The sequence below is a fragment of the Peromyscus leucopus genome, chromosome 15 (assembly GCF_004664715.2).
Source record: "Peromyscus leucopus breed LL Stock chromosome 15, UCI_PerLeu_2.1, whole genome shotgun sequence".
Taxonomy (NCBI): domain Eukaryota; kingdom Metazoa; phylum Chordata; class Mammalia; order Rodentia; family Cricetidae; genus Peromyscus; species Peromyscus leucopus.
In genome coordinates this window covers 30926097-30954008 of record NC_051076.1, presented here as the reverse complement: position 1 = coordinate 30954008, position 27912 = coordinate 30926097, and the positions used below count along the sequence as shown (strand labels likewise).

General features: G+C 43.2%; 1 protein-coding gene across 4 annotated transcripts in view; it reads right to left on the bottom strand.

Annotated features, from left to right (window-relative positions):
- The window catches only part of Pbx1 (PBX homeobox 1), a 313527-nt gene that overhangs the window by 61644 nt on the left and 223971 nt on the right, over positions 1-27912 (bottom strand). For 2 of the 4 annotated variants that reach the window (XM_028864352.2, XM_028864351.2), the window contains exons 3-7: positions 24692-24936; positions 18901-19091; positions 11503-11638; positions 6426-6585; positions 78-190 (exon numbers count right to left, since the gene is read on the bottom strand). In XM_028864352.2, coding sequence (XP_028720185.1) covers positions 78-190; positions 6426-6585; positions 11503-11638; positions 18901-19091; positions 24692-24936 — 845 coding nt within the window. The remainder of the gene's footprint in view (positions 1-77; positions 191-6425; positions 6586-11502; positions 11639-18900; positions 19092-24691; positions 24937-27912) is intronic. The other 2 variants (XM_028864354.2, XM_028864353.2) reach the window with 1 other exon arrangement.

The following is a 27912-nucleotide window of genomic DNA, read 5'->3' as shown; positions in this document are numbered from 1 at the left end:
GGAGCAGGAAACTGGTACAACTGAAGGCTCTTGGACCCTACTGAATTCACCTGGTGGCATATTGGCTGGGTCCCTACCTGTGATTGCACGTTGGCTCCAACCTGGGCCCCTTGGTAAGAATCCCCATTGAGTGACTGCACGCTCATGAACAAATCTCCAGAGTTTGACATGTTAAAAGAACTGGAAGAACCTGGAAAGGAAAGAGTGAGGCACCTGAATCACAGAAAGGAAAAGGCTCAACCCCGCAACCAACAGCCAAGAGGAGAATGGCATGCAAAGCAACCCCCCAAATCAAATGTAAGACGAAAACAACATCCACAGAGCCTGGTTAGTAGCATGAAGAACAGAGCAAGCAAGAGGTGCACACTGTGGCTGTTACAGGAAGCGACCCCTCACTACACGCTGTCATTAAGACTGCTTTCTGCTAGCAACTTTAAGCTGAGAAAGGAAAGCTGAATTTGTCTAGTGTAGTCTACATAGGATTTTCTCTTTCATGCCTCTAATGTTCTAGGTTTGGCCAGGAGGCCAATAAGATGGAGACTATGGCCAATAATATGGGTTGGCCAGTGATAGCTCGGCCACCATAAAGGAGCATCAGGACACCTTTTATGGATTCTAAATATGCTTTGCTGAACCCATCTACTCACATCAGGGCAGCACACAGGAGAGTGCATAGAGGCAATGTCTCCTGGGGTCCATTGATACTTTCGATTTCTAGAAACAAGTTAAACTTCTTTGCTATGTGGCAAGAGCTCAGGAAACCCCAAAGACTGAAAGATTGTGTGGGAATAGTTTATTCTTCCCATCAGTTGCCAGAATACAGAAAGATGAAGCAGAACACTGGGCCAAGATGTTCAAGCATGCATGAAATGCTTCTAGTAACTTTTAAAGTAGGCCTCTAGAAGGGGAGGCTGCATGGGCTTTCACCTCCAGGAGATGGAAGTTCTGTCCAGCTGGCCTGAGAGCCAGCCACAGGCTTCTGTGGGTGAACCTAGCCCACGCTCGCCCTGAACACCAGGGCTTATGAAGCTAATCAGAGCTCGGAAGCCATCGTGCAGTTCAGCGCATAGGAAAGGAAGCTCAACGTGCAAGGTTTGGTTAAAAACGTGACAATAGCCTGGCAAAGGAGAGACCTCAGGGACCCAGGTCAGTTGCACTCTGTGACTTCTAACCCTGCGCTCTTGCCCTGAGTCTTCTGACAGCCACCGCCAATGGGGAGTCACCCAGCAATGAGTCGTGCCCCCCCCCCCGCCCCCAATCTGTTGCCTTCTTTCTCTTCTCCTAAGACAGGGATCTGAGCTCTGCAAGAAAGCTCTCTATTCACAGCTAAGTGGAGGAGAAGGCCTTTCCTTTTCTCCCAGAGAACAGCCACTTAGTAGGCAGTGTGTTTTCCTCTCTGATCGATGACCGTCTACTGTGCCATCACGTGTCAGCAGCGAGAGCCACTTAGAGGAATCAGGTGTTTATAATCGTGGGAAGAATCACCAGTTAAGAACTATCTCCATTTTCCCTAGTTCTGGGGAGTGTGCATCTTCACACAAGAAGCTGTGTAACTCTGTTTCTACATAAACGGATGCTGCCTCCAGCCCTCGTCTCATCCCTGCTTTTCCATGCAAAGGGAATGTTATCTTCATGGTTGAGAGAGAACTTAAATATTAACAAAAGGACTGTGTCTCGTCTGGCACACATTTCTCTATGTAGCTTATCTAAAAGGAATTAGAAACACTGGATCTTGGCAAAACAGGAACAAGACCTCATCATCTGTGATTTATATTCGGTCAGTGGAATGAAGATTAGGCCTCTAACTTCCTTCCACTATTATGTGACACACTACATTTGAGACCATCTTCCCCAACTCTGGAGAAGCAACATGTACCATAGATCCCACTCTGGCGATTGGATAGCATACCCAGGCTTTGCCATACAAGTTGTAGCCCCCTCAGATAAAGTTGATAATCACAGAGACATTGCCTAAGCAATAAAGCCATTGTGATAGAAGGGTCTTGTTCAGTACTCATCGGAACCAAGAACCTATACAATGGCCACATTCACATCATCAGACTTCCCATGCCCCTTAGCGCCAAAGTGCTGAGTCTGAAGCCCAGGTATTTTATTTCTCCCCCACTCCCAGATACCATGTAATCATCACACGTGCTGTCTGCCTGGCTGAGGGTTTATTGGTAACCACTACACAAACTGTGCCATGGGAGAAATCCCCAAAGGGCTACACTGAGGCCAAGGAGCATGGCATCCATGGAAGCGTGCAGACATGGAGTGTGCCAGTGACAAGATACCCACTGCAATCGACACAGATGATTTCCAAAAATATATGTGCATAGATAAATTGTAAATACGTCTGCCGGTGTAATATACATGGGGATAAATATGCGCATACAAATGTACTTCTTGTACAAATGCATTTGTATCAGAGCAGTAATTGCAGAAATAGTCCCTCCTGCTCTTGGATATGCTGGTTCAGCATTTCATGGTCTCTGTACACCCATGGATGGCACTGTCATGGCTTCTGACTCTCTATTGAGGATCTAGAGGCAGTGATGGAGTGGATGGAGGAGAAGGTATGTCTAGTTCCACAGGAAAGTCTACATAAGCATCAGGGTATGTGTGTAGGGGAGGGGTGTATTCTTAACCCAGCATTGAAAGTTGGAAAAATGGATCATTGAATGGAGAGCCTCCTGAGAAGTACATAATTCCCAGACAGAAAGTGAATGGGCTTTCTTAGAAGGGTGGTGGAATTTCCAAAGAGCAGCTGCATATAACCCAGTTTGCTGAGATCACCCAGTCACTTTATCTGCAGGGTGTTGTGGAGTGATCAGCAATGACTAGGAACGCACTTAAAGATGTGCTTGGCAGTTTGAAGTTTCTGGATTTGGCTTAGGAATGAAGGCAGATGTACACACACAGATACTTGGGGTATGTGCAGAGTGACATTAGCACTTAATTAGACAGAGAAGAAATAAAGATCACCTAGGATTCTAAAGCATTTGCTTGGGCAAACACTATGACATGGAAATGTATTAACATCCATTTTCATAAGGCAAGTTCCTGTAGATAGTATTTTCGCTTCAAACGATCCATAGGAGTCTAAATCTTGTTCAGAAAAACAAACGAAATCCAAATATGCAACAAAACCCAACTAACTTAATAATAAAATACAATGAAACCTAAACCTAGAGCATGGTTTCCCAGCCTGGGCACCACTGACAATTTAGCCTGGGTGATTCTTTGCTGTGATGAATATCTAACGCCTTGAGGGATGGGTAAATGGCTCTCCAGCTCTATCTATTCACGTCAGATAACAACGAAAACCATCTCCAGATACTACAGAATGTCTACTGGGGTACATACTGACCCCTACTCGAGAACCAATGACCAACAACAAAGACAGGGTATGTGTCTTAAGAAACTCAAAATGTCTGAAAATATGAACTCATGGCTCCTCTTTGGAGATGCCATATATATATATATATATATATATATATATATATATATATATCAGCTGGCAACTACTGCTTTATTTTCTGTAGTCTAAAAAAAAAAAAAAACCCATGGATGAGGGAGCAGCCTGATTCAGCCAGACTTCTATGTCATCTGAGAGTACAGAGGACAGATCTTCTTGTCAGATGTAAACCTAATCATGTCTTATTCTTGCTTCCAAGAAAGTGTCTGCCCTTTTCTGAGTCTTCAGTTCATACTTTCATAATCTTCTCAAACACGGGAAATTGAGAGCTCATCACTTGGGGTTTTCTCAATTGAGTGATAGCCAAGGGTTTTAACAATTATGTCAGTTGGTCCTCTCACTCCCTGCACCCTTTCTCAACTTTCTTTCTTTCATTCTTCTCCATTGCTGCATCAGCTTTGACCACCTCTGCTGGAAGACACCATAAAGTATGTGGAAAGTTTCTCTACACTTTGAAATTGCCCTGCAGAGCCCAGTCCTAAGTGATTTTTTATGAAGTGGGGCTACAGAAAAGGATGCGACAAAGTCTACTGAGGAAACAAGAGGTGTGGTCCTGCTAACCATCCTGAAGGCAGGGGAGGGAAGAGGATGGATCTGCAGTACTGTCTTCCTTGCAGTGGAAATGATATGTAAACGGAGCAAACATTCTGGGAGAATTTCCATTTCTATGTCGAGAATATAAAACCATCCTGGGTACCAGAATCCGGGATTTCAAAATCTACCCAAATACCTTTTCATATATTAACCTCTTATTTACAATCTCTATCCATTACCATTTCTCCTTCGAAATTACTGAAGAGCCGGCACACAATGTAATAAACACTCTCTATAAAAGTTTGAGCACTTATCCTCCAATCTGTGCCATGATTTAGGTGGTTAAAAGCTGAAGAAAATACAGAGAAGCCCATTTAGAACTTTTCCTGTTAAGACATTTATCTTTTAAAATTCCATGCTGTTGCACATCTACAATAGTGTTTTCTTTGGTCGCTGTATTAGAAAGAGAACATTACAAAGGGTTCCTCTGCGAATTATTTCCAACAACTTAGGCACAACTGGAAGGCTTAGCTCAAGTTTTCCATAATAATGTACTTTGTGCTCAGAATAGTCATATGAAGTTTAAGCCACCAGAAAATTCCTTAGAAAACTGTAATCAGACTGACATTCTATAAGAGCCAACATAATTCTTAAACACAGAGTGGGGGGTTAAAATGCTTACTTTTCTCTTTTTAAGGGCTTTAGGAAAGAAAAATAGTTATGGATTTAGTAATGAAGGGAGCCCACAGGGCCTTTCTAAGGACGAGTCATAAATCATGCTAAGCCATCTGTGATGCAGATATAGCAGGGACAGGGAAAAAGTCATTTTGATATCTGTTTTGCATTATGATAACCTCTGCAGGAGCGTTGAGTGCATTTTTGCTAATATTGACAGAATTATACTTCTTCCAAAGAGATAAGTGAGAATGCCTGCCTAGCACTGCCGTTCACCTTGTGATGCTTGGTATGAAATCTTTAATAATCGACCAGATAGGGAAGGAGGAAACTATGGTTATTGAACCTGTTAGCCTGGCTCTTTTATCAATCACACTGTGACGAGGAAGAAGAGCAACGGCCAACAACAACAACAAAACCAACAGAACTTTCAAAAGCGAATGTGTTCTTTAGGGTAGCCTGCCCTGCATGTCTGAGAAACATAAAACTGGATCAAGTTAAACAGTGTCCTATGATGGCAATGTTTACAATGCCAAGGGCTCTCTTCATGTGATTCCAATGAAACAAAAACAGTCTTGGTAATATATAGCCCAGGGACTTGGAGAACCTGATGATAACACATCAGTGCAAGAAGAAGCTCACAGAAGAGAAGTGAATGGGGCCCTACAGGTATCCAGTTTATCCAGTTATAAAGGTGGCATACGGCAAGGAGAACCTCTTCAGTGAACAACTAGACTATGAGGTTGAAGTCACGATAGACTCAAAGAAATCCCAGATTTGCAACCATATTATGATTCGATATATTTAGATTTGCTAGTATGTTATTGTTATCATCAGACTTAGAAGTGCATTCCACATTCCAAATAAACGTATTGTGTCTGTTATGGAGAAGGACGACTTCTGATACTAAACATATTTAATAAGGAAATGTTTGTTTTCCCTTTATCCCCTCCAGTAGAAGCAGCAACATGTTTTCTACAGCATACAAACATGAAGGTTATATGTCATATATCACTGACTTTTTATTGCCATCATGGAAGTTCAGAAGTAACAACAGCACAGGGCATTTCCCCAGATGTACTTCTATGTCAGCCTAAAGTCTGAATTTAGTGGCACAATGTATGGTTGTGAAAATAAAACTTAGATCCAGAGTAAATAAATGATTATAATAAGAACACTCGAGTATGAAAGGTCTGAATTAACAGACTGCCATTTTCCTGATTGCTTACATAAAGAAAACCAATAAAAACGAATAGGGAATAATGTCTCTAAAAAGCATCTAGGAAATACTGTAGCCTGGCTCTGCAGACCAGAATTTGCTAATGAGATCTTTGCCAGAAAAGTGAACATCCCTGCACAGAATGTACGCCAGCAGATGACCCAGACATTATAGCATGGGGACAGTGAGATAAACGCAGACCAAAACATCATATGAAGGAACAGCTTCTAAATATTAAGTTTTATCTGTGAGTTTAGAGGACTCATTAAAACCAAACAATGGACCTCCATTTTAAGTTCAACAGATTCATGACAACACAAACTTGCAGACAGTCCCATCTTATAAACACATCATCCTTCCGATATGACAAGAAAAACCCAAAGTGTCACTGACAACAAATGATAACTGGATGTATAAATCAATGAATCAAAAACTGTAAGAATTAAAAGAAAGTCTCAAAGTAGGAAAAACAAGTACACAAATGGAGAACAATCCCCCCAAATCAAAGAAGAAACTAACCCGCTGAGTTGGGAGTGGAGGGCGAGTTAGCTTGGCTTCCATGGGCTGACACATTGGTGGCAGTGACAGCCGTTTTGGCAGCATAAATATTGGCTTCCTCTTGAAATTTACCTATGTTCTTCTTGTACCGGATTCGCTTATTTCCAAACCAGTTTGATACCTAGAGCAGCAGGAGAGAAGATTGAAGAATTAGCATTTTACCCTTCAGAAGACATTGCAGAGAAACAGAGGGTTCTGGGAAGGGATAGGGGTGGGGAGGTGCGGAGGTGGCTGGAATACTCTGATCTCACTTATGACTTTTGGAATATTAATTAAAAGCCCTGAAGTAAAGTAAGCTCCTAGAGCAATGACCTAATATGGGTTCTCTAAAATCCCACAAGACAACTGGGATAGCCACTCTCCTATGGAAGACTTGCTCCCTGAAGCTAAGACTCTCGATTTAAAAACAAGTATTTTCAATTTGCTTATTCCCTAATTTATGACATTTAAATAGACATATTAGGAGAAATGTTTGTTCTTTTCCAAAGCAATGCTAAAGCTGACATTGCACAATTAAAATACACAGACCTTTAAAAATATCCATATAAATATACACCGACATACGGACGCTTCCATGCATACGCTCGTTTGAAATTTTCAGAAGTTAAATGACCTCAATATCAACTTTGATTCTTAGCTGTATTGTGCTATAGACTTTATCAATATAGTTTCACTCATCATCTTGTACAAAGCTTGGTCTTATGTATAGAAAAAAAAACTGATGCATACAACTAATTATTACTTTGAATTCCTGCTTTTAAATGTTAAAGCCAATGAACACAATAAACCTAATTTACTTTCTTTTGTTCATTTATTTCCTTCCTGCGGCTCACAGCAGCTGTCTTGGCTCCAGTTGGCACTTCTTCCCCATTTAGACAAAGACTTCTACCAGAAAGAGCCAGGGCATACATTGCCGTCTACCCCGCAAGTCCTGCCTCAGGGAGGAACCTCTAATAACACCCCACTTTTCAATGGGATTTTGGAATACAGTATTGTGGCTTTTATTTAGTTACAGAACAAACTGTGAAAACTGATGAGAGAAGAGCAAATTGACCACACATGTAACAAACATACCTCATATATAATTCACACTCAAACTTCCATCAACAATGGCAGATAAAGACACTTTAAGGTGAAACTGCACTTATTTTTTAATGCATTTACAAAGCTAACACATCTTCTCAGGCTAGCTAACAGTCAGAGGCCTATGTGGCTTATACTACAGCAGAAATGCCGAGTCGTTATTATGAAAATCAAACTGTAACAGTGCAATATTAGTAAACAAGAGAGGAAAAAATTCAATAATAAGTTCCTTTATTTGTTGTAAATGCAGAAAAGCAGAGCTAAACTGGAGGAGGAAAGGCGCTTCTGAGTACAATTCAGGACCATGCCACAGCCAACTGCACTTTGAAATTCAAATTTCTCTTGATCTAAGTTTCACTGTTCATATGAATCAATCATAATTATCATTGCTTATTGACTTCTATGGGCAACAGGGAGTGAAGGAAACGGTAGGGGCGTTTTTCAAAAGTAGCTGGAAAAAAAGAGGGAAAGATGAAGAAGAAAGGAAAAGACCGAGGTCCAGTAGTAGCTCTATGTGGACAAACAAGAATGAAAGAGGTGTGTGAGAGATGTGTTGCAGGAAAGCTTTCCTATTTACCTGAGAAGAGAACTGATTGGGAAGACAGTAGGTAGGCTCAGCCATTCCTACAGTGCACCAGTGGTATCGTCTACCTCGGATACTATGTAGAGCCGGTGTTTCATTAATTAATACTCAACTGTCATAGACTAAAGGCCTCATATATGTCAAGCACTGGGGATGCATATGGATGAGGTAGCATGAGTGAGGCAATACAGAAAGAATAAGAGGTTTTGTGGGGAGTGTTTGATTTACATCTCAAGCATGTTACATTTCAAGAGCCTATGGGCAGAGCCATGGCAATATCCAGGGGAAAGGGAGCTACATGAGTCTAGTGTTCCGGGACAAAAGCCCCATCTGGATATTCAAATGGAGTTGCATTTGTAGCTGGGAGTGTGTGGAATGGTGCTTTTCAGAGTTAAGTATTCACAGATGGCTTGCGAAAACAGATTCCAGGACCTATTCTCAATGATTTGGATACAGGGCTGGTGTAAGACTCAAGAGTTTGAACTTCACACAGCTCACAGGTGCTATGCTGCTGCTGCTGCTGCTGCTGTTACTACTGACTGAGGACCACACTGTTGTGGAATATTAGTTGTAGATGTGCTCTATTCGTTTATGCTATAGAATATTTGCTTGATGATGCAAAGGTGTGTTGCCTTCTTTGATGCTGCATTTGTTTAACTCTGTGAAGCTGTGTAACTTTGCCTGTCTAAATAAAACACCTGATTGGTCTAAGAAAGAGCTGAGCAACAAATAGCTAAGATAGGCGGGGCTGCCAGGCAGAGAGAATAAATAGAAGAAGAACAAGGAGAGAGGGGAATGAGAGAAAGTGGAGAGGAGGACACCAGGGGCCAGCCCTTCAGTCACACAGCAAGCCATAGAGTAAGAAGGAAAGAAAGGTATTCAGGATAGAGAAAGGTAAAAGCCCAGAGGCAAAAGGTAGATGAGATCATTTAAGTTAAGAAAAGCTGGCTAGAAGCAAGCCAAGCTAAGGTAAGGCATTCATAAGGAAGAATAAATCTCCGTGTATTTATTTGGGAGCTCGGTGTTAGGCCCCAAAGTGTGAAAACAAAACAAAACAACTACACAACACTCTGAATGGCACTCACACAGGAGGGCCCTTTGGGGACTCGGGAGAGGAGATAGTCGTTAGAGGTATTTCAGATGAATTTAGGTGTATGAGCCTATTTTTGTCGGGGGTCATGAGAGAAACCAACAGCTTTTTAGTACATGTCAAAGGAAGTTTTGGCTAAAAAGGGGAATGATTAAGGTCCACTGACAGGAGCATGTACTGATGAGAGCTAAGAAAAGAAGAAGTGAGTAGACTTCAAAAGATGGAGTGGGGCTGGCCCAGGGCAAGAGAGGAAGCCCGGAGATAATGGTACCAAGAAACCAAGGATGGTTAGGTGGGTCCCATGAGTCTAATGCTAAATAGGATGGTTATTGAGCTTCCATCTGACAAAGAAACTTAATTCTTCACAAGATCTGAGAAACGGAGACAACTTTAACATGTAGGTTCCAACCAGCCATGATTGGCAAGTGGTATAATGAAAACTCTTCAAAAGTAAGAGTGAATCCCCTAGAACCTCACATTGACCCTTCCAAAAAGAAGCTCCCAGCCTGTTATCCTACAAATGGTATCATGTTATTTCCCACCAGGATTTGCTTATCAGTGTGGAGCAGATAAGCTTATTATTGCTATGGTGGTGGTGTGTGTGTGTGAAACAGAGAGACAGAGAGGCAGGCATGGCCTTAGAATAGGTGGGGGAAAGAGAAAGGTGACATAGAATATAAATACTTCTTGTGGTGAATGAACTGCTCACCACTTGAGTTTCCACGATGAAGAAGGTAGAGGTCGCTAGAGCAAGCCAGGACCATTCACTGTGATCTTGATTGGCTCCAGAAGGGTTCTTCACCTTTCTAAGATAAATTTGAATTCTGGAATCACAGACTTCAGATTCAGTTCATGGGGTGGTTTAACTCTCCCTTGGAATTAGAGGACTAAAACCTGCAGACCTGTGACTTAGTGGTGTGGTTTGTGCCTTAAAACCATTCCTCAGATACTCCACCAGTAGCAAAAAGCATCATTTCTCCACCCCACCCCGCTTCTATAGACAAGAGGTCTAAATCTAGACAAAAATGGTAACATCCCTAGATAAACACTAGGCTAGGCTACTGAGTTTGAATACATAGGCCCTACTTTCCTTAACTGTTAAGACTGGAAATGACCTTCAGCTAGGTCAGAGAAGCCTCACGAAGGCCTGGGTTAAAAGGTCTGTATGTATTCTGTGTTACCTAAGCAAATATTTCCAAGGACAGTTACTACTGTAAGGAAGTCTACTTCTCAAATCTAGGGGACTATATTATTTTTCATATACTTTTTTATTCTGAGGCAAAGGTTCAATAATAATACTGCTTGCGTTTTTTTTCACATTAATGCTAGAGATTCCATGTCTATATAATTTTTGCATCAAGTATCTTTCCAAGTCAGTAGGCACCTGTTACAGTTAATGCATGTTGGAAGAAGGGGGCACTCAGTGACATTTTGTGAAACCATTCCAATGTAATCAGAGTGGCATGCTAAATTCCTTCTCCCAATCAGTTGTTAGTTGTAGAGTCAGAACATGAAGAGAAAGCATTTATAATCCTTTCATTCAAATAGTTTGATTCACTGACTCTCATTAAAGTTCCTGGGTTTCGGAGGAAAATGCTAAGGAATTGCCTGAGTTGGAAGAAAAAGTATGGAAGGGGCAGGTATTGTGTAATAAACCTTATCCATTGTGGTGGTTTGAAAGAAAACAGCCCCCAAAGGGAGTGGCACTATTACAAGGTGTGGCTTTGTTGGAGTAGGTGTGGCCTTCTAGGAGGAAGTATATCACTATGGGGATGGGCTTTGAGTTCTCCTTCACTCAGTCTATGCTCAGTGTTGTAGACAGTTCACTTCCTGTTGTCTGCAATCACGATGTAGAACTCTCAGCTGCTTCTCCAGCATTTTGTCTTCCTGCATGTCACCATGCTTCCCACTATGATGACAATAGACTAAACCTCTGAAACTGTAAGCCACTCCAATTAAATGCTTTCCTTTATAAGAGTTGCTGAGGTCATGGTGTCTCTAAGATCATAACAATAGAAACCCTAAGACACCCAACCAATCCAGAGGGAGTCTATCCCTCTTTTTGCATTGTTTTCTAATTTTTCTCTTCTTTTGGTTGCTTTCTTTTAGACTTGTTGACTTACCTGGAAACCATCTCACAAGCATTAAGAGCTTACCTTGTCCTTTCAAGGCATTCACTGGTGGATTGCACAAAACCTGAATGTCCAATAAAAACCTCCAAGACCCTGCCATGAGGCTCCAGCAGGCCAGGCTACAAGCTGGCTCTTCAAGGGGCTCCTCACCTGGGAGACTGTGATGCCACACTTCTTGGCTAACTCCTCTTTGGCTTCCTCACTGGGGTAAGGGTTGCTGAGATGGGAATAGAAATATTCATTCAGAATTTCTGTGGCTTGCTTGTTGAAATTCCGTCTCTTCCGCCTTTATAAGGAGAAAGGGAGAAGGATAAGAAAGAAGGTCATGTTAGAGAAACAGAGCAGGATCTGCTTCTAGAAAATACATCTTTGAGCAAAGGGTGAATTCCAGCAAAGGGTGAATTCAAGGAAATTTGCAAACGGGGCTGGATGCCCAAACCACTAAGCATGATTCTTCTGTATTTCCCATGCACTGGAGAAGAGAACCAAGCATATCTGTACATTCAGGCCATCTTGGGTTTGAATCCTAGACCAGATAGACAGACTGTGAGGGTCTCCCTAAGCATCATTTTCTTCAACTGAATGTGAAGAGCTCTTGGGTAGCACACAAGGGACCATACAAAGGAATCACTCAGTGGGACACGTGGCACCAGACAAACTCCAGACTCAGGGGTGGCACTCCAAGACAAAGTCATTCACCCCATTTGTGAGGGAGACAGGTTCCTCCTATTCAAAGACGAAGTACTGTGTTCTAAGTCCCTCAGCAGGTATGCTATGGAGATAGTCTGGCATCAAACTCAGTCTCTGCCATCTATACACCCTGCCTCCTGGCAGCGACACAGAGGCTCTGTAGCCCCAAGTTAAAAATAAGTTATCATTTTCTCTCTATTCTATCCCCATGCAAATGCATCCAACAGTTTAAAAAGCCATCTGGGGAAGAGGGCAAGAAACTGACTGAGATTAACCCCCTGACTGTCTGACCTCCCTCAAACAGAGAGAGACGCCATTTCTTCAGCAGGAACAGCTGCTAAATGGCAAAACAAAAGCTCACAGAATTCTTCCTCAAACACAGGTTGCCAAAAGGAAGACGACCATTTTTCTTTTCATAAAAGCACTTTTCTGCCTTAAAAAAAAAAGAGTGCTAATTGAACAAATTTCAAGGGAAAATCACTTTATTACTTTCTTACTGCTAAGGCCTGTGGGTAGTCGGATAGTCTCTTAGAGGACGCCGGGTTCTCTTTGTAGACCTGGTTTTCCCTCTTTGAAGTGGGTAAAGCCTTCATTTTTAAATTTCCTCTATTAGCACGTTTACCTGCCTTGCTTTTATCAAAGCTGTTCTTTAAGGAAGAGATTTCCAGAACATCTCTGGTTATGCCAGGACACAGATTGTCCAAATTTAGCCAACAGAAAGCATTGGTGGCCTTGCTAGACTGGAAATTCAGCTAATATTGGATTTTCAAGGTCCCTCTTGGATTAATTAACACAATAAAGTACCTGATTTTACCGGATGAACACCATCTGCCCACAGGTATCAACCACATCTGTCCAGATTATGCCGAGCCCAAGTCATTCTCCCAAATCATGCTGAGTTTCCGGGTCATCCAGCTTCAGAAATTGGACAGATTGGATTCAAAAGCCCAAAGAAAAAGGAGGCATGTGTGGAAAGGCCCTGTCTAATGGGAATTCGAGGAAGATGGACCCGTGGTTAATGTGCCCTCTTTGGGTTTGCCCTCAAAGACCCTCACGGTGTTTTTCTTACAGAGAGTTGTTTTCGGCCCAACAAACTGGACCTGGAATGCTTCTGTGGCTGGGAGAACCCCCCAATCCTTCAGCCCATTACTTGCAATTAGCACTACAGTGTATTTTTTGGGAGTCTTCCAACTGAACTCAAAGGAAGCCTCTCTGGAATGAGCTGGTGGTGTGGGGATGTCACAGACAGCTGTTGCTAGCTCTCTGGGTGTCATTGTGACGTGCGGCCATCCATCCCTAGGTGGTCCCGTCTACTCGGACTCGCTTATCACTTCTCTCCATAGCTGTCTTAATCTGTCTCTGAAATCCCCTGATCAGGATTTTTCAGAGCTTCAGGAAATGTAGTGAAAATAACTCCTGTCTGAAGGTAAGGTTGAGAGTTGAGACAATTGCTTTCCTGGCTTTAATGGTACCGGCTTGTGGGTTAACAGTTGCCATCTCCAGCCAATCAGAAGCAGTGATCACTGGGGAGTGTGTGTGTGTGTGTGTGTGTGTGTGTGTGTGTGTGTGTGTGTGTGAGAGAGAGAGAGAGAGAGAGAGAGAGAGAGAGAGAGAGAGAGAGAGAGAGAGAGAGAGAGAATAGGCAATTTGGCTGCACATATCTGTGCACTATGTATATGTCCTGTCAGAAGAGGGTACCAGATCTCCTATTACAGATGGTTACAGACAATTCTAAGTCTAAACGTTGGTGCTGGGATGCAACCTGGATCCTAAGGAAGAGCAGTAAGTATTTTTAATGGTTGGGCCATCTCTCTCCACTAGGATCTTGGCTTTTAGTATAAGAAAATGTGGATGCTCATTGACTATTATAGCATTTTAAAGACAGATGCCTGTCTGGTTGTGGCCCATGGGAGACTGTCTTCCCCTTTCTAAAAGAACCATGATTCCCTCTTGGTGCATGCTTACCCTCCTCTGATCATGGCCCCACAGCAGGTCCTGACAGTGCTGATCGTTCACATCTATCCCTTTGTTCCACTTCTGATGTCACTGCTATTTTTGAATGGTTCAGATGAGCCCGTGTGTATCATAGCACTGCTGACTAATGGTGTCAAGTGATGTTTTTGTGATGAGGGAATGTTCTGTGTTTGTGGTATCCAGTACAGTCGCTATAGTGACCTGAGGCTGCTGTACAGCTGATATGAGGCTAGTAGAGCTAAAAATAATTATTAGCATCCTGATTTTATATTTTAATTCTGAGTCATATGGCCATAAACTAGACATGCACCTTAAGACTGATGTTGCCAGAAACCATGTTCAAACAACCATCATGGAAGAGAGGAGTTTAGGATGCTGCAGAAACACTGGCTGAACACAAAGCCCACTGCTTGCTTTTACTCCGTAAGATAACCATGTTTACCTTCAAACAAGACCAAATTCCTGCGACTATTCCATAAGGTGTGGACAGTACTTTCCCTTCTGGCTACGCTAGCCCAGTTTGAGATCAGAGAGGTCAGCAGTGGTTCACTTCAGATTCTTCCAGTTTAGCACATCCTCAGCAGAATCACTATAGCAACCTTCCCAAACCAACATTCTCTCTACTGATGTCACCAAGCTATAAGGTGGATAATATATACTAATGTTATATATAAATATATCATATCATTAAAGAAGTTATATTTACTCATATATTAAAGATAATAATATTTAAATTTGCTAAATATAAATATACATAATGGGTGGCCAAGGAATTGCTATGAGCACTATACTGAAATTACAGAAATAAGTATTATATGCCAGATACTATATTTGTTTTTCATATTACCTTACACGTTCTCATGTCCAGAATCATCCCCATCTTATAAATACAAAAACTGAGCTTTGGGGATGCTAAGTCACTTGTCCATGATCACAGGGGCCATTTATACTGTAGCCAGAATTTGAATACTCTGAAATTGCAGTTTGTGCAATACTTTCTCACAACCCTTCCCTAAACAACCCTGCTCCTTAAAAGCAGGGATTCAAAATCTCCCTGGTACAGCCAAGGTTTTCAGTGAGTCTATCCTACTCTTCCATTCTCATTTCCCCAACTCAATACACAGTTACACCATTTTGTCCAGCAACATCATATATGTCCTCACTAATGAAAGACCCTATGGCTTGCAGGTAGGTAAAGGTAAATGAGGATGCTCTGTGTTACTCCTATTACTCCAACCATCTCCCAAGCATCCTTCTCTTCTGAAATGCAAGATGGCTTCAGATTCCTGGACATTTTCCCTTTTGACAGAGTTGATAGGTGGATGTTCTTAGGTATAACGTGCAGGTCTATACTTATCTGTAAGGGTGTGCCCATGAGAACTTGAGCTATGAAAAGGTAGAACCCATATTTATATATTTGCTATTCTAGTAGCTAGAACACCATCTGGCCAATATCAGGAGTCTAATTAGATGCATAAATAACTGTGAATATAGGGTCAGTCTACCTGTACTTTATTGATGTCTTCGCCTTTGCTTTGGACCTGTTTTTGGTAATTCAGGGCACAGTCCACAAGTGTGACTATTGCAAACTCCAACCAAGTACTACAGGACAAAAACTTTTTAAATCTTTGCTTCAAAACCATTATATGTTAAAAAAAATTCCCCTGTTTTATTCTCTTTAAGAGAAACACAATGCATAACACTGAATAAACTAACCAAAATGGACAGCACAGAGTATGATACAAAGTATGAGATGATGAATGAATGAATGGAATTTTAAGTTCAACTTTACTGACATCCTTATATCAATATAAGGTGGGGGAAAGGCTATAAGCTGAGTTGGAGATATCTAGGTCAAGAGCTTAGCTGAGAAATGAAGAGAATGACTCTAAGGCCCCTGACCCTGGTGTGTACAACACCTTCTCCTTCAAGTGACTTGGATGGTGATCACAATGGGCTCTCGCCTTGTGACTAGGTTAAAGCTTTAACAAGGAGAGTTCGTCTTGCAGACCGCCAGGAAGAGAGTAAGCAGTCTGACTGTGAAATGCTTCCAGAGAGGGGTGGACTACACAAACCGAAGCTCTCTAAATCCCACAGGGAACAGAGGGTTTATTGCACCTGAACTTCAGATGTAGCCACAGCCTCTGTAGAAACCTTGGTGGAAGCTTTTGTTGAGTACCCAGCCAAGCAATGCCCAAACTGTAGTCCAACAGCAACTGCAAGGTAATAAACATGTATGGTTTTCAGCTGCTAAATGTGTGGTAATCTGCTACAGAGCCATTGAAAGCTAATACAAGGCATGCCCCACCATAAAGGAGAGTAACAGTCATTTCTACACACCTATTAGATCACAAAGACTAATCCCATTACTGAATCAAGACCTTTTTGTATTCCATTTGTCTTCCATGAAATCTTATTTGATGAGGCCCTGCCCATCAGATGCACAGTTCAGGGGGTGTAAGATGGGGGTGGGGGGGAGTGCATGAAAATCCATGTGAGTGCCGAATCTCTCTCTCTCACTGGGGTTGGCTCAGCTCTCTCCTACAATTACCGGTAGGAGATTAGGTAAGTTCCCTAACCAGGAAGTTTGGGTAAGCATTTATCTGTGAGCTGGGAAAGCCATTTGCTTCATGCTGGGCCGGCATTTGGGGTGATGTTTTGCTGACAGATAAAGCCATACGAAGAGATGAGACCACCAATGACTAGAGGGTGGCTGCTTCTGTTCTGAATCTTGGTTCAGATGTGGGGATGTGAAGCTTTCTTACTCAAGTAAGAAAGAGACCCTCCCTTACAATGGTTGCCCTTCTGGTTCCAAAAGGAAGAATCTAGGCAGAGGCCAGTGGAAAAGGATGTGTACAAAGCACATCTAGTCCTGTGTCCTTTTAGAATCTGACCTTCAGCTGGGCACAGTGGGACGGATGCAAAGAGAAGCCCATATAGACAATTGTTCTGTCTTGCTCATTTCTCCCGTTTCTCTCTTCAAAAACACCACCACCAACAAAACCAAAACAAACAAACAAAAACCCAACCAACCGAACCCAAAACAAAAACAAAAACAAAAAAAGTCTGGACCCAACATTTCTTTTCTTCTTCTCTTTCTTTCTTTTTTTTTTCCCCTCCAGGATCTGCCAACGTAAATAGCAACTCCAGCATTTTAACGAAGGGAGTTACCATGGGGATGTAAGCAGCACATGCTGTGTGGTGGCGGCTGCGGCCCAGAGGAAGGACCAAGACAGGAGCCACCAGTCACTCACATTGTGCAGAATGGCTGCCTTAAAGAAAGCAGGCTGGCAGCAGGCCACGGGGCAGGAGAGACAGAGGGTCTGGCTGCGGGGCTTTGATTTGGCCTACTATTATATCCCTACACCCGGAGAGGAAACCTTACTTTGATTTTTGAAGACATAATTTTAATTTTGATTATATGTATATGCTGGGGGCGGGATGCTGTACATATGACTACAGTGCCTATGTGCCTGTGTAGGTCTGAGGAGGGCTTTGGTTCCCCTGCAGCTCAAGTTAAAGGCTGTTGCAAGCTGCCCCTGATGGGACTTACTAGGAACTGAACTCAGGTCCTCTGCTAGGGTAGTTTATGATCTCAATTGCCACACCATCTTTTCTGCCTCACCCCCTTTTTACCTCTCTTGACTACGGGATTCTATTAACCTAGAGGTGTATCTTGCAGGCTGGCATTCTCACTTAATACCTCATGCAATCCAAAAGCAGAGTGAAGAGGGGGAGGTGGGAGAAGATGCTGGGGACCGTTAAATAGGTCCACAGACCGCAAAAGACTACCACTGTGAAGAGGGAGAAAATGCAGGTCGGAGAGCTGAATAATGCATGATGTCAGAGAGGAAAGCAATTCTGGAATAGCTATGAATCTTTCAGTCTGATTCAAAAGGAACAAAACTGTATACATCATGAAATGATATGCTGACCATGACATACTAACATTCGATAATAAAAGTCTTCCGCTGGGAATGTTTTCGGGAATTGTACAGTTACGAAAGATGACTAATTCAAGATGAACTGTGGGTTACAAGGTATAACTACACTATAGGAAGCATTGGCTACATCTAAAGTCTCCTTCTAGATAAAGATAAAATCTGATTATCACTACCTCCGAGGCTTGAGAAGAGAAGCCAAAGGCTCAAATAAATCCACTGGTTCACAGAGTAGAACAATTAAGAACTGGTTCTTAGTCTTTTGTTTTCAGTTCTCACACTTCTTTAAAGGACCATTTTAGCCCCGTAAGGTCATGAGCATCCCCGAAGCCAGACAGGAAATATCAACCAATGAGTCCCTATCAAGCCACCTTCTTGCCTCTCTAGCTCAGGAAAGCATGGGGTGCTCAACCTCAGACTTCTTGAGCAGCTCACAGTCTAGTGCACGGTAATCTACTAAGAAAGATTTCTTGAATTCAATGGAATACACTCTCTGTCTATCCACTGTGGGAAAGATCTCAGCTTTCAAGCACTTAGAACAGGTCCTCTTGCAGGAAGTGTCACTGTGGTCTGCTAGTAAAGTGACTACGAGCACATAGCTACGATATGTCCCTGTAAGACCAGGACCAACAAAGACAAATCCTGCCTAGCTTCTCCTTGTCACAGCGGAGCTCACCCAAAGAGGAAGAGCAGTAGCAATAAACATTATCTCCTACAATCATGGATTTTTTTTTCCCAGCTCTATATGAAACCAGCAGTCTATCCTGCCTCCCAGCCTGTGTTTCTCAGACCTTGGAACTGCACTCAGACTAGTATTTGGCTCAGCATTCAGTGTCGTAGAATTGGAGCTTCAGAGAGGGGCAACTCATGAAGCCCGACCCTGTTCGATCAGTGTTTCTCCTTAAAGGTCCTGACAACCTTGCGACACAACCCAAAGACTCACCTCGCATCCAGAAACCGGGAGCGCAGGATCATGACCGCCTCACACGTACTCTGCTTGAGCTGCATCTGGATGGAGCTGAACTTGCGGTGGATGATGCTGACCATTCGCTCGATCTCCTTCGGGGAGATGGGCCTGGTCCGGCTTTGCTCTCGAAGGAGGTTCATCACGTGGGTGGTGAATTCATTGCATGCCTGCGTGACAACACAGTGAACCTGGGGTGAGCTGAAATTCACGGCTTAACAAACAGAGTCCACAGTTTTCTAGAGATTTGTACAAGTGAAGAAAACTAGAAGATTATGTGACATTTTTATAAAATCTGATAGCTAGAATAAATGATTGTCTGGAAATTCCTTTTCTTCCCAGTGGCTCTAGCTCTACATTTTGGCCCTGGCTTCAACTTCGTAAGGGAAAATAAAATTCTGAATCATTTTAACATCATTTTTCCCTACGATTTTAGGACAGTGAAAGGAGAGATATTTAACATCCATCCCTGCCTTCTGCCCCTACATTAAGAGCCGAGAGACTTGGGGTCAAATACATCATGAGCTTTCTCTGCCTTGCTCATTATCCCTGACATGGTAGAGCTTCCAAATATTCAATTTTGGGATACATAAACAGCCAAGAGTTTAAGTGGAATCACAAAATAAAAAAAAACTCTGATAACTGTTCCCAGAGATTTCTCATTAGTTGGCTTTGAGTTTTATCTAAAGAAGCCCCCCCCCCCCCCGTGTCTCATCTATACACAAGGGAATCTGCCCTCCATGAATCCTATAAACAGAGCATCAATGTGATTTAGAGGGTCTAGCAATCACCCCTAAAGGAGTAGACTATCAGCCAGCCGTGGAAGTCAAAGTGGAAATTTCACTTCTCTACTTCTTCATTTTCCAGTTGGGAAAACTGTGCTCCGGTGGGATGAAGGGATTTTCCCAAAGGCACACAGGAGGCATGAAAGGACCAAAGTGTGACCCAAATGCTTCCTATCATTTATGAGCCTGGGAATTGAGAGCCTGAACTCACTCTTTGGGAAACTGCTACCTTCTCATTCTGTTATTAATACTTAGCATCCAGAGTCTAGTTTCATTAGCTGAATACTCAATAAAATATCTCTTCACCGATTAACTCACAGCAATGCTGTAAACCTGTATTAGATTTGTAATTACAGAGCAAGATGGTGCTTGGAGAACCTCAGACTTGGGACTCCAAGGACTCCAAGTTTAATATGAAGAGAAGAAACACGCTTGTTATTGACAACATTGCATTCCTGTGTTTTTATAACATAAAGCTCTTCATATGTGTCGATGAAACAGTAGCAATAACAGGAGCCAACACTCATGGGCTATTTATTGAAGCATTCTTTGAGTTTGGATGACCAAAGGAATGCAGGCAGAGGCATCCACAGGGTGGCATCTGAACTCCACAGTGGGAAGCCTGCTTTGAACCTTTGTCCCTGTGAATTTATGCAAACTCTTACATTATCAAAAGGCACATTTCATCCATCTGAAAGATTTAATTATTCTTCAACCCTCTAACACATTAAATAGTGCCCATGTTCTTGTGCATAGAGACCTAAGTGTAGAGGAGATCATTTGTACGAATCAGGAAATGGGTTGAGTGACAGGTTGCTGGGTCCCTGTCTGCAGGACTTACACAGTAATGGTATTTGGGGAAGTTCTTTAATGTATTTTGTCTCTTTCCCTTTGTAAGCTGGAATGATAACCCCCTACCTAAGAAGGTACGGCAGAGAACTGCAGAGTAACCATGTGTACAATGCATATGAGGGCCAATAAATCTGTGTCTTCATTATGGCTTCAAAACCTAGGTGACTTAGGGGCTGGAGAGATCGCTCTGCAGTTAAGAATATTTGCTGCTAGCAGAGGACCTAGGTTTAGTATTCAGCACCCACATGGCAGCTCACAACCATATGTAGCCCTAGTTCCAGGGGCTCTAATAACACTTTTCTGGACTCCTTGGGCACTCCAGACACGTGGTGCACACAAACATTCAGGTAAAATGTCTACATATAAAATAAAGTAAATAAATAGAGAGGCAACCTAGAAATCCACCATATCGTCCTGATAGAGCAAATTTTTGCAGGCTTCATTTCTGTCTTGGTAAAATCAATGTGACGGTCAGTGCCCCCTTTCTAATCTGTAGGAATATGCTGAAGAAAAAGCCACAAATTGGGGATCTATATAGCATTCTCCATTCAGAAAAGTGTTATCAAGACATTGAGTCTCTTACAATCTTATTCCCAAACCAAACCCAGGCTTTGGTACTGTATCACAAAGAGTGGGAAATAAGATCTGGCAGTGAGCTAGCAGGAATTCCAAGTCCCCCATGACATAGAATAGAGGGCTAGGCTCATAGCAAGCCCACAGCTATCTTTTTGAGGAAACAAAGCAATCTGCTGGGCTGCAGTATCCCCACCCCTTGGGGACTGTCATGGAGCAGGAGCTGAAGGCTAGGAGGCTTTGTCAACCGTACCAGCTCTCAGCTGGGAAGCCACAGTGCTGGGCTAATAATAATGTGTTTCATTACAGTGAATCAAAATACTCACAATATCTGCTGTTTAGTTGGGGCCTTTTAATCCGGGGCCTTTTATGCTCCGCAATGAGCAGACAGTGGAGTCCTTCCACCCACCGCTGAGCTGGAGCAAAGCTAGACGGCTGGGGGAACACACAGCTGAGCTTCCAGATTTCTGAGCTTGTCCTAGATGGACAGGACACGATGGTCCCGAGTCTTCTAGGACCTGAACTGTCGACAGCGACCCCTCAGTTCCCCACCGTGACAAGGATGGAAGCTGGGCTGCTCCTGTTAGGTCAAGTGCTCAGAGAGTGGCAGGAAGGTACACATTTGAGGACAAAACCAAGTAGAATCCTCAAGGTCTGCTGGTTCTCTGCTGTGGACTATCACGGAGAGCCATGATGAAGAACTCAAGCTATCTTGTGGGGCATGGGGATTTCTACAAAGAAGCGTCCCAAGGAGGCTGCCCAAGGGTACCTCGAGTCCCAGGAAACTAAAGAAAAGCTCAGGTAGGGAATCTTACAAGGTCTAGATTTTGGCTGACACCCTGCGTGTTATACAATCCATCCTCCCCCGTCTCCTTCCAACTGAATGTGGCGCCTGTCTCACTCACAGAAGTAAGAGGAACTGTGGACTGAGTTCTTCCTCCCCAGTTCAGCACTGGGGATTTATACTCCAGTGGCATTGTTTACAAGATCGGAAGAACTCCTCAAAGCAACAAGAGGGTCATTTTTATAAACAGCCCGTGGAATAAGATTTGGCTTTCTGATACCACAGTTTTTTTTATCTATTTGAATATGTCAGCTTTTAACCACCAACATAATCTGCTACAGAAGTGTTTTATCACTGTCATTTAATAATGATGAAAGTTTCTAGAAGCTTCCTTATTTAATAACCTTTGGATAAAGTAGTAGCTTGTTCGGTTGGGTTTACTTGGAGGGCCGGGGATGAGGGAAGAGGTGGTAGTTAATTATCGTGTGGTTATCTATTATCAGTGTAGAAAGTACAAAACAGGGACAGCGGAATTGACGGTAACAGCCATGAACGTGGAGGGTGACATTTTACTTGACTGAGGTTCCCTACTTTTAACAAAGCCCCCATGAGGAACTGTTACAGAAAAATGAAGAAGATGGATCTCTCAAACATACCAGCTAAAAGGTTAACAGCGCCATCGCCTTGCAAGCAGCTATTTATTATAATTAACAAACTAATTTTAATAAATTATTAAGCATCCAAAATGTGTTAAGCAGAATTCACTCCTCATCCAGAAACTGCCCACATAAATAAGGAGACATGACGCTTTACTTCCTAAATCTAATAAATATACAAGACAAGTCGACCACTGCTACATTTGCATAATTTGCTGTGTACTCGTGGGGGTTTCCCCTAAGTTCTTCACTTCCAACATCTCTCTGATTTAGAGTAGGCAGGAATCCAGGAGAAGTTTCTAGAGAGATCATTTATATCACTAGCCTGGTGCCAGCAGTCCAGCCCAGGGAGGCAACAGGACATGCTTGTAATTCAATGTTGAGCGATGTCTATGCTTCCTTTTTCCTTCATGAAGTCAGGCCTTGTTTTAATAAGAGCCCTAAGGGTCAAAACAGGACTCTAGGGCAACCTCTTTCCCCCACTGGACGTGTGACCTCAGACACATGTTTAACCTCTTTCCCCTCACCTTCCTCACCTGCATCAAATGGTCCTCGGCATCCTACAACAAAACGGCATGGAAGAGCAGGTGCCATCACATCGGCCCTGAGGTTTTGCAATAGTGAGTATGTTATCAGAACGGACTACTGCTGATGGAGTGGTCGTCCATTTTGGATGAGGATGGGAAAGGGACAAGGGGGTTTCGATGGAGAAATCAATTCTGAGCCATCTGCATCCCAAGCTAACAATAACACCATCTTTCAACACCTCCAAGTCTAACACATATTGCAGTTGTGCGATCAGAAGGCTGTATTCTGAGCTCCTTTTGTGCCTTGCTTATCTGGCATGAGTTAGCCTAGATGTCTAAGGCAGGTTTCTAGGCAGAGGCCAGGCTCCCTGGAGAAGGTGAAGTAAGAAGAGCACAAACAACATAAACCAAGATGCCATTAAGAGACCTTTATAAGAAAAATCTACACATGCATCTTCTACAAGTCATCCCACGAAGTTAGGGCAGAGCACAGACTCAGGATGGTGCAGGTGGGGAAAGCACCATGATTAGGTAGGGCAGCTTGTTTCAGACTCCTGGGACCTAAGACAAGTCTCCATGAGCGAACGGATGTGTCAAGCACATCTGTTCTTTTTCCAAGAAGGAACATGGCAATGACTGATAGTTCTTCACATGTTGACGTTTACTTCTCTTCCTTCAGCCCTAGACTACTGGACTACACCTGTCTGATGGCTGAATTTCACTACGCTTAACTTAGGAGGCCTGGCATTTCTCCCTGCATAAAAGAGCGGACTTTGTGGGTATCCATTTCAAAGGTGGACAGGAATGCAATAATGAAACTTTCTCCACTTTAAATTTTAAAATGTCCATTTCTATTTTAAAATTTAAATTTTCTATTAAGTTTGCATTTGCCACCTACCTAGGCAGTCATGAGTAGAGTGTCCCCCCCCCCTTTCTTTTTGAGTTCATAAAAATAGTAAAAGAAAATCTAATTCAAGGAGGAGACATTGTATAGGACCTGGGTTCAGCATAGACTCCAATGGTGACAACAAATATATGTGTTGGCTAGATAAATGGATGAAAGTCAGGTGTTAATGGACTCCTGCTAGAGCACTATTGTTCACAATGGCTGGAAAACCAGCACTGATGCAGAAGTCTGAAGGCATGGGGGACAGGAGGGGCTTTCCGGGGGGGTGGGGGGGGGTGGGGGGGGTGGTAGCTCTGTCATCATCAAGCTACCTCCTCTCTGTACACTGTTTTGTGTCTTAAAGCCATCATATTCTTTCCATCAGAGGATCTTGATGATTCTTCGCAAATCTACGGTTCTCTATCAAATGCAATGCCCGCTTCTCCAGGATAACAGTCCACGACATGGTCAACGGATGCTAGAGCTGGAACTGAGGTGGCTATGACTCTAGGATGCCTCCTAAGATGACCTACTATCTCTGCAGAGAATTGTCTATCATACCACATTATCATCCAGAAAAGAGAGAACACATGTGCCTCAGCTGATCCCAGCACGGAAAGGACAGGTCGAATGTCCCATAAGTAAACGACAAAGTGGAAGCCAGCAGACCCTGCAATCAGGCTGTAACCCTGCAAGGGTGTGCTTACCTGCTCATACTTCTCCAGCTCCGTGTGGTAGATTTGTCTGATCTGCGACAGTTTGGCTCTGTAATCGGAATGCTCCACTGAGTTATCTGACCCTGCGCCCCCAGAAGCTGCCGCCGCCGCTGCTGCCGCTGCCGAACCTCCGCCCTTCTCGGGCCCTGCCACCCCCTCCGCTAGCAGCATGTTGTCCAGTCGCATCAGCTGGGGGTCTGTGGGCTCCTCTTCTTGGGCTCCCCGAATACTCAAAACTACAGAGAGAGACAAAAGGGGACAATGTATTTAACAGCAACTCGGGGGGGGCGCATTTAACAAGCGCAAAACACAAGAACCCAACTGTGTTCCTCCACTAAACTGGCTTCCAGATTACCTGCCCTATGGTGTGTGGAGAGGTGAGGAAGGACAGGACAAAAACTGAGAAATTCGGAATGTGGAAGGGGACTCTTCACGTTGCTCCAAAGAAACTCTACTTAGATGAAGTACCTAGAATTGGAGAATGGTGGGGTCAGGACCAGGAGGAGGGGCCTGGGGAGTCAGTGTCATGGGTGGAGTTTTACTTGGGGAAGATGAAAGGCGTTTCTGGAAGCCCAGCACTGTGGTCACATCTATAATTCCAGCGCTCAGATAATAGAGCCAGGAGCACCAGGAGTTCAAGGTCATAGTGTGTGTGTGTGTGTGTGTGTGTGTGTGTGTGTGTGTGTGTGTGTGTGTGTGTTACAAGCTAGACTGAGCTATATGAGGCCTTGTCTCTACCCTCCCCCAAAGAGATGGATGGTGGGTGGTGATGGTCACACAACCATGTGAATCTACTAAACACTACAAAATATTCAAAATTCCCATAATATGTGTTGTATCACAATCTGTGTTAGACTCCAAACATTAATTATAACAGAACATGATTTTTTTATTTGTTAGACTCCAAACATTAATTATAACAGAATATGATTTTTTTATTTTAATCTTCAAACTGTAAGATTTCAAACAAACAAACAAAGAAAAAAAAAAACACTCTCTTACTTTAGATTTCTGTTTGTGACTTTTACCCTGTGAATTTCTTTGCGATATTAGATTAACCTATATTTTCATTTCCAAAATAGCTTCAGCAAGGTAAGTACAATTCATGCAATTAAATCCTGAGACCTTTTCCAAGAACTAGCTGCAAGAATGAAGAACAGTCTAGAAAATGGGAAGACAAATTAACCCTGGCACAGGGACATACTGCTTTTAAAACCGAGATCTAACTGTTCTGGGTGGTAAACTCTCTGTCCTGTGCAAAGCAAGGGTGTGTGTGGTCTTTGTAACAAGACGTTTTCATGGCTTTCGCAAACTCAGGGTTCTGGTAGAATGGAGATTCAGATCAAAATCTGGCTACTTTTTAAGGACACACCACAGCTTCGTGGGAGGGGTGACTTAGACCGAAAGAGATCAAGTGATTCAGTAGAGCAGCTCACAAGAGATGCTTCTGTACCTCTTGCACATAATCTGCTTTCAAATAAACAAACCACTCTGCTAAATCCAGTTGTGGCCTCAGCCGCCAAGTCTTTGTTGAGAGACAACATGAAGATTGTTTTCAATGTTGAAAAAAAGCCGAAGAGAATTCTGAGAAAAGCAGGAAAGGAGGGAAGGGCTTAGAAGATGTGAAGAGGGCCACTCTTGGGCTTCATTTAGGGATGGAGGGGATGGGATCTAAGTCCCAGTGGATGGACAAGGGTCATGAGAGTCACGAGCTGTTTGGTGGTACCAAGAACTTCCTGTCTCCTACGCAGCCCTCCTCACTCCAGGGGCTGTGATGGGGAATGTCGGAATGAGCTCAACATTAGGAGACTCAGAGATGAAGCCATCCCCTCCCAGGTAATGAATGCACTGTCGCTTCCCCCATGCCTGATATTCCCTGAGACTACTCTCTCGGTCTCAGCCATGCCCCTGCCTCAGTGCTTTTAAGCAGCTAGGCTCCTCCTTATGAACTCTCCTCAAACTAATGAATATCTTGCTCGCCCTTGAAATTTTAAATAAGATGAGGAAGGAACTCGCTAAGGCTGCTGCAGGAGATGCAGAAGATATGAGTGCTGGTACCCACCCAGAACGGAAGTTTCAGGCACACGGTGCACTGGGGTGCACTGATTCCTGTACGGGGAATGGAGATTTTACCTAAGGGGGAGTGGGGTGGTTAATGATAAACATGCTTAATTTTTAATGTCGTAAATGCTTTAAACAACATTCTTTCGAAAGAAATTGGGGTTTGCTGGAAATATAGAAATAGGTTCCACCATGAATTTGAAAACAAAAGAATGAGAAGATAAAGAACATAACGAAAGCCGAGCAAGGCCCCCCACACACTGAGCCTTCTAAATTATACTCTGATCGTGAAAGGAGACAGTGTTGGCAAATGTGCGGGAAGTAAATGCAAACGGGGGACACTTCGCTGTGCGATACTACACAGGAGGTTCTGGTTCTGGAGGCCGTGGGCTGCATATGCACATTTGGAAAAGGCCGGGAATCTTGCAGGTCCATATTTCTTTCTAGAACAAGATTTCAGGATACCTCTATAAAAACAGGTATTGAGATTCACTGACCCAGAAACTGTTCAGCTGGTCAGTTAAGGAAAAAAAAAAAAAATCCCACCAGCATTAAATAAATAAATGAAACAACTGATATGGCTAACAGAAACGATACTTCCTATTTATGGCTTGAAGTCAGTCCTCTGGTGAGTTGGGGACAAAATGATTATTTAAAAGCTCCTTTTTATCTCTCTAGCACCATGCAAGACTCAAATGAACCTTTCACGGGGACACCAGAGATGTTAACACTCGTCCTCCAAGATCCAATTTCAACCAGCCTAGCTGTTACCTAATCCAGCAGCCATCACATATGATCAAGTTCCCGCCTCCCTGATGGCTGCCCCGCACCCCCTCCCTTTCCTTCCCCCCCTGCCTCCCAACCGCTTTCCCTGAAACAGGCTTTAAAGGGTCCTGATGCCTGAGCAGGCTGGTAATACAGGGTTCTAACAGGCCCATTGGCTGCACACAGCATCAAGGCATTTAACCCCGTTTGGTAATAATTCTTAAAGGAGTTTCCTACCCACAGATCACCCCCTCCCATTCCAATCAAGACAGAGGCCAGTGAAGACAGGTAAGTGATTTATACAGAAGTTGTCACAGCCTTTAGAAAACACCTGAAGTCACATTCACATGGCTGCCATCACTTGCCCTAGGGTTAATCCTGTGCTA